The 6,960-nt window shown below is 46.9% G+C and overlaps 1 protein-coding gene across 1 annotated transcript in view; it reads right to left on the minus strand.

Annotated features, from left to right (window-relative positions):
* Reck (reversion inducing cysteine rich protein with kazal motifs) overlaps positions 1-5,901 on the minus strand; it is a 65,280-nt gene extending 59,379 nt beyond the window's left edge. The window contains exon 1 of the mRNA XM_057790914.1: positions 5,732-5,901. Within this exon, the coding sequence (XP_057646897.1) occupies positions 5,732-5,831 (100 nt within the window). The 5' untranslated portion in view covers positions 5,832-5,901. The remainder of the gene's footprint in view (positions 1-5,731) is intronic.
* Positions 5,902-6,960: the final 1,059 nt, after the last annotated feature.

The following is a 6,960-nucleotide window of genomic DNA, read 5'->3' on the forward strand; positions in this document are numbered from 1 at the left end:
TTTTAACAGGAAAGAATGTACAGGGCATCGTCTCTCACTTCATCATCTCAGTACTAAATTACAGTGATGTTCTCATAATTCAATAAACAGCATGATTTAAAATATATCTATAACTGGAGTCAATCAAGTGCTCAGAAGGTAAGCAGCCACTGGCGATAGGCTTACAGGGTCAACAGACTTGGAATTAGGGATGCTGACGAGCACAGAGAAACTGCAGGAGCAAAGAGGAAGTGTAAGAAATGTACATAGCAGCAGCATGGCAGGGAAGGGTTCTCTCACGCAGGCTGCTTCTTAGCAATTTTCCACTTTCTCTAGGGCTCTGGAAGGTAAAGAGTGTGCTGAAATGCCCCACTCCTGGTGCACACAATTTCCTTAGATGCTACATAAGAGCCTCGGATCTCAGCCAGCTATCTCGTTTCTATTTCTCGTCATCGCACCTGACCCAGATATTCGCTATTAGAAACAACTAGAGGTGACTCTTCTGAGGATTCCTAGTTGTCAGTATTCTTGGGGAATTCCTTCCTCGTTCTCCAGGGCTCCCATCAGAAACAAGGGATCTAATGGTGCAAAACTTAGTTTCTAATGACATTTCTTGGTTAGAATGTCTCTTTCAATATTATATATCTATTTAAAATTTTGTTGACACAGGGTCACATAGAGCATGCGAACCTCCGCCTCACTATATAGAAAAGAATGATTGTTAAACGCCTAGTCTTCGTGCCTTCATCTTCCAAGTGCCAGTGTTCAGGTGTGTGCTATCACACCTAGCTTTAAAAAACTCATTTATATGTGTGCACACATGTGGGCACACATGTTGGGAGGTCAGAGGTTGATGGCTGAGGTCCTTCTCAATCACTCTCCTTTTTTTTGAGACAGAGGCTCTCACCAAGCCTGGGCCGTACCAGTGAGTTCCAGGGATCCACTTCTTCATCCACCACCCAGGACTCAGTGCTGGGATTACAGACGTATCCTAGCACATGACTTTTCGTGTGAGTGCCCCGGATCTGAACTCAGGGCTTGGGCATGCATCACAGGTACTTTACTGATGGAACCATCTCTAGTTGTCCTTGGGTGCCATCTCCACCCACTTGCTTTTAAGACACGTTCCTCCCACAAAGAGCCAGGATGACTTGGAACTTTCTATAAGCCAAGGTGGGTTTTAAACTTGCAATTCCCCCCCCCTCACCCACTGAATGTTGGAATTATAAGCACATGCTACCATGCCTGAATCTTGGCAATATTCGTGTTATCTTCTAGCTTTGTAGCATTTGCCATATCATGTGCTACATGTTTGATGAAATCAGTTTTTTCTCAAATACATTCTTTAGACTTGATATTTAAATCGATATGTGCTTAAACCATGTATTAGCAATGTAGACATTCTGCAATTCTTGGGGATTTATGTGTTTCATTTTAAGACATGGTCTCATTAGGCGGCCCAGACTGGGCTCAACTTTGAAATCCCTCTGCCTCTCTACCTCCTTAGTTCTTGTATTACCACTACATGCCCCTATGCTTAAAGCTCTGGTGATGTTAAAAGTCTGAGTTTCCCACTGAACTGTAAGCCCCACAAAAGGAGAGAACATGTATATTTTTCCACACCATGTTGTAACTCAGGTTGTGGTTTCCAGCACTATTAAATAGCAGCTTAACAAAGACTTGGGGCAGTCAGCTACTCCTAATATCTATCTTCAACACATACAAAGATGGACTTCTCTCTTCCCCAACTCTGGCCCCCGACACTTTCCAGGTTTGGGGACTGAACTCGGGCTTTGTGCATCCTAGAAGCTCTACCTCTGAGCTACTTCCTCAGCCCCCAGTGAAACTTTTGGCTCTGTTCCTGCCTCTCCTGCCAATTCTCCTCAGTACTGCTTTCCCCATCCTTCCTACCTTAGAAAAGGGCATCACTTTTATCAAGCTCTTTAAGATAAAACAAGCAATAACCTGTAATTCTTCCAGCATTGCCCACATTGATCTGTCAGGATATCTTGACTCCCCTTTACTTCCACAATTTCCCAAGTCACCATTATCTTGTTTGAAATATTGGAGCTCTATTGTTGTGGTTGTGGTTGTTTTGTTTTTGAGAAAAGGTCTCGTTATGCAGTCCTGGCTGTCCTGGAACTCATTGTGTAGATGAGGCTGGCCTTGAACTCACAGGGCTCCACCTGCCTCTGCCTCCCTAGGTCTGGGAATAAAGGTGTGGGCCACCCACACCTTTTTGAAACACTAATGGATTTCTAGTAACTCTTTACTCTTTTCTATATAATGACTACTTTATTTCTATTTTATTTCGGGTTTCAGAAAGTGTGATCTGAAATATAAATCTATGGGGCTGGAAAAATAGCTCAGTGGCTAAAATATACATCAAGCCATATCTCCCTTATGTAGAATTTTTGATTTCTCTTCATACACAGAATAAAACCAGATGGTTCCAGCAAAGCTAGGCACCATCTAGCCCTAGCCTACACTCTGGGTCTTATGGCTCTGTTCTTCCTGAACCCCAGGGCACTTTTCATATGGACAGCATCCTCACTGTAAACCTCCCCTCCTCCAATAGGTTGTTCTTGTCAATGCTACACAAAGAAACTCTCCCACACACAGTTCTGTCACCATGGGATTTAGTTTCTTCATACCAGACTTATACCCAGAAATCATTTTATGCATTTATTATCGATTTCTCTTCCCACAGAATGTATGCTGAAGGCATAGCTCTGTACCTACCACAGGGCCTGACATTCAGTGTTTCCTGAATAAACAATCCTCAGTCCCATCTTGCCTTTTACGAAGCCATATTTATAATAAATAATATTATTTATAATAAATAAGCCCATCTCCTTGACATCTTCTCACTTTCTCCTAGGAGTGTTAAAGAGTGAAAAGTGGGAATAATGAAAGACTGCTTAAGCCTACAGACGCAGGAGAGGAACTCCAACTAAGGTATGTCAGGACAAACTGTAGGATCTGGTCTGTCACTAGCCCTTACTCTTTCCACATCATGGGCCAAGATAGTCAGAGGGAAGAAAATCTGCTTCTTATTACTTTCCTCCAGATAGGCGTTTCCTTTTCCTAACTTAAAATTCATAACATTCTTTTCCTGGATTCTAGGCTATTACATAATCCCTCAAATGTCAACTCCTTGAAACTTGGCCTTTAATGTTACCCGTCTTTCTCTGTTTTGTATTATTACAAAACATCTTAAATAGAAACAGAACCACTAAGGTGCTATAAGACACAGACTCCGAGCCTGCAGCGTGGGCTCTTGTTCCATCCTCTAATGAGACGACCAGTGAACAAGCTGCAGCACACCCTGACCTCACCCCAGGAGCAGAAGGGGGTCAGTGACCTGGGAAGCTTTGTACCAGAGGAGACAATCTTGGATGGGGATAATGAGAGGGAAATGAGACCGTCTGAACAGGACTACAAACCAGGCCTTCACTGGAACACAATTTAATAATTGTGTTCTCAATTTCTGCTTCAGACCTTCTACAGACCCACAGTGGAAGCTTTTGTCCATTATGTTAGCCAATGCCCTTCACATAAGAAACCCGCACTATATGCTTCCCAGAATTTAGTGCGAGAAACGAGACTCGATTTACTATCGAACTTGGAATTACTCTTTTTATCAAATAATGCAAACTGTATGAAATCACAGATGTCTTGGAGATGGAAGAGCTACTGGAAATAACTAGCCCAGTGTGTTCCATAGTGTTATAAAGTTAAATAGTAGACTATTTTCTTCTTTCTACAGCAGTTTTATTGAGATGTAAATCACGTCTTGTGAAGTTTACCCTTCTAGGGTGTGTTAATTCAGTTATTTTCAGCACATTCAATTTTAGAACATTTCTATCACCCCCAAAAGAAACTCACATCCAGCGGGCGTTCTCTGACACCTCAGCAAATAAGGGTCTTTGTCAAAGGACTCCTCGGGTCTCTTGCTGTGAATGCACAGGATGGGCTACAGTGCAGGGTATTTCACTCACACTCACACGTCGCTTATGTTTGTCTCTCCTTTTCTGCTTTTCATTTTTTTCTTTTTTATTATTTGAGACAAGGTATCACTCTGTGATCCATGCTGGCCTGGGTCTTGTGGCATTCCTGCCTTAGTCTTCCAGGAAATACAGGTGTAAGCCACTACACCTTGCTTGTCCAAATACATTTAAGAGCTAGCATTTGGTGTCTGCTATATATGCTATGCTAAGTGCTATACGTGGATACCTCAGCTAATGCTTACAGTAAAATCTCAAGGAGAGGTTCTCAACCTTTCTAATGTTGTGACCCTTCATGTTGTGATGTGCCCCGACTATAAAATTATTTTATTGCTACTTCATAACTGTAACTGTACTACTGTTCTGAATCATAACGTAAATATGTGTGTTTTCCGATGGAGTTCGGCCACCCCTGTAAAAGGGTTTTCGTGTCCCACAGGTTTGAGAATCGCCGATCTAGACAATACCATATATAAAAGTGTGAATATTAAAGTTAAAAAGATTAAGGCTAAGTAACTTGCTAAGGTTTTCCTCGAGGCCCTACTCTACAATAGTAGGAGATGAGAAAGGGCAGCTAGTATTCTACAGATCGTATCTTCGGGCTAACAAGAACACAGAGAGGTAAGCTGAATTCGTCAAGAATTCATATCATTCTTTCTTTCTATTACTTTCCTTACTAGTGTATAGCTAAATCTAGAACTCGACTAGTTAACTAATCCTGACAAAATCCCTCCCTTCTTCAAATGCCTGCCTTTATAAACAAAACAACAACAAAAGCCCCACAATGTTAATATTATAGACTTTCTTAAAAACCTTGTTGAGACTGAGTTTGTTTTTCGCTATGAGCCTCACCCTCTATGCAACACACTCCTCTGTTACTTTCGTCATACAATCCCAGGTATCTTTTGATGGCTAGTATAGGTAGGCACTATGTCTTTCTCATCTTCTAGGTGAATGTCACCCCCTCCTCTGTGCCCCTGAGCCCCGCCCTCACCTCTTCTCTGATTATATTTGCCTGAACTGGAACTACTTAGAGATCCTGTCTTACGCCACCTCTCAGGCCGAGGTCTCCCGGGAAGCAAGAGTTAGTGTCAAGTCCGAAAGCTGAGCAAGGGCAGGAGTATCCTAAGCGGCCAAGCTTCCTATCCATCTCTGATGGACGCAACTGCTTGCTCTTAGAGAGCCCAAGAACACTCTCTGCTAAAGGCGGCCGGCTGGCTCCAGGGTGATTTACCGGTTTGTAGTCACCCCCGTCCCAGCACCCCGGGATCGGACGGACAGTGCACCCACATGGCAGCCTTATGGAGCTCGCCGCCACTCAGGCCAAGTCAGTCAAATCAAAAATGACAACAACTGTCTGGGCAGCGGTAAGAGGGCGGCACCTACGAATCCCGTCCGCGGGTCAGGACGATCCGGAGCCCAGGCACCTCCCTGCTTTCTTGACAGGGACCCGGGCCAGGCACCAGGGTCGGGCAGGGCAAGGGGCCCCTGTCTGGGAGGTGACACAGCAAGGCCTCAAACCCAAGTCACCACCCCTCGGGTACGGAAGATCTCCAGCGCAGAGAGGGCAAGGAAGGGGAGCGGCCTCCGGGTCCCGCCCCGGGCCCCGCGCTCCAGGACCCGCAAGGGTCCAGGCCGCCCGCGGGTCTGGGGGCGCGCGCACCCCGCCCCCGGCCCCGCGCCATCTTGGGGCGCTGAGACGCTCGCTCGGGACCGCCCCGCCCGTGGCTCCCGCGGCTACTCACCCGCGCTGCCCGGAGCCAGGCCCCCCGACACCTCCGCGACCCCCGCCGCGGCCAGAAGAAGCAGCAGAGCGCCTCGCGGGGAGGCCCGGACGCTTGCCATGTCCGGGCCGGGCGGGTCCGAAGCCGCGGGATGCTCGGACCCAGCCTGGCCACCGCAGCCGCTGGCACCAAACCCCGCCCCCAGCTCCTTCGGCCTCGGGTGATTGGCTGTGGCGCTCCGAAGCCCCGCCCTGACCGCTCAGCGTTTCCAAAACCTCCCGGGGGGCGGCAGCGCGCCCTGGACCCTGGCTCTTTGTTACTGGCCAGCTGTGTGTCGCCTTCGGCCTCGGGCTCCCGGGCTGCGTTCTCCAAACGGGAAGTCAGAGGCTGGAGACCCCTTTGGAGCGCCTCTGCCGCCTGCTGGGGAAATAGGGGGCCCCGCAACTCAGAGGCGGCTGCTCTACAGGTCCGTCTGAAATCCAAAGGCTAAGTCAACTGAACCGCAGGGGGTGCACCGCTACCTGCGTCCTCCTGGATACTCAATATCCTGTCCAAGTGCTACCTCGTCCTGAAGAAGGAGTGTGTCAGCTGGCCTCCCCTCAAAGTCAAAGGGCTCTGCTGAAAGGCTACGAAATCACAGGGAGGCCCCACTGTGCTAGTTCACGCACTGTTAATATCTTTTTCCACCCAGAGAAAAGGGCAGGACAACATTTATGGCTAGACTTGGAGAGTCTGGAAATTCATAGTTTTTGGAAATGGATCTTCCCGTGCCACTCGAAGCATCTACTATGGAGAATGTTCCAGAGGGTCTACTAATCAAAAGCTAATTCACTGGGGGTAAGAGCGCCTCTGCTCTATCTGACTGTCGGACCCTTGAACAGATAGATCCATTTTAGAGTTACCTTGCTGTTCAGAAGTGAAGCCAATTGCTTGTTTCCACTTTCCTCTGTTCAGGGCACTAAACGCAGTGATCAGATGGTAGCAATGACTCTAGTGGAAAGAGCAAGGTCTTGATGCACCACTGGGTTCAGATTGCACACTATTCCCGACTAGCCCTGTGTCTGTGGGTGAGGACATTTACTTCTGAGGCTCCCCCAGTCTCCCCCACTCTGACCTTCTTAATAAGATTAACGAACATACTGTGTTTGTTTATTTATGTTTATTTAATTAATTATGTATTTTGGAGACAGGATCGCATAAAGCTCAGGCTGACCTTGAACTAACTATGAAGCCAAGACTGGTCTTGATTT

The sequence above is a fragment of the Chionomys nivalis genome, chromosome 16 (assembly GCF_950005125.1).
Source record: "Chionomys nivalis chromosome 16, mChiNiv1.1, whole genome shotgun sequence".
Classification (NCBI taxonomy): Eukaryota; Metazoa; Chordata; class Mammalia; order Rodentia; family Cricetidae; genus Chionomys; species Chionomys nivalis.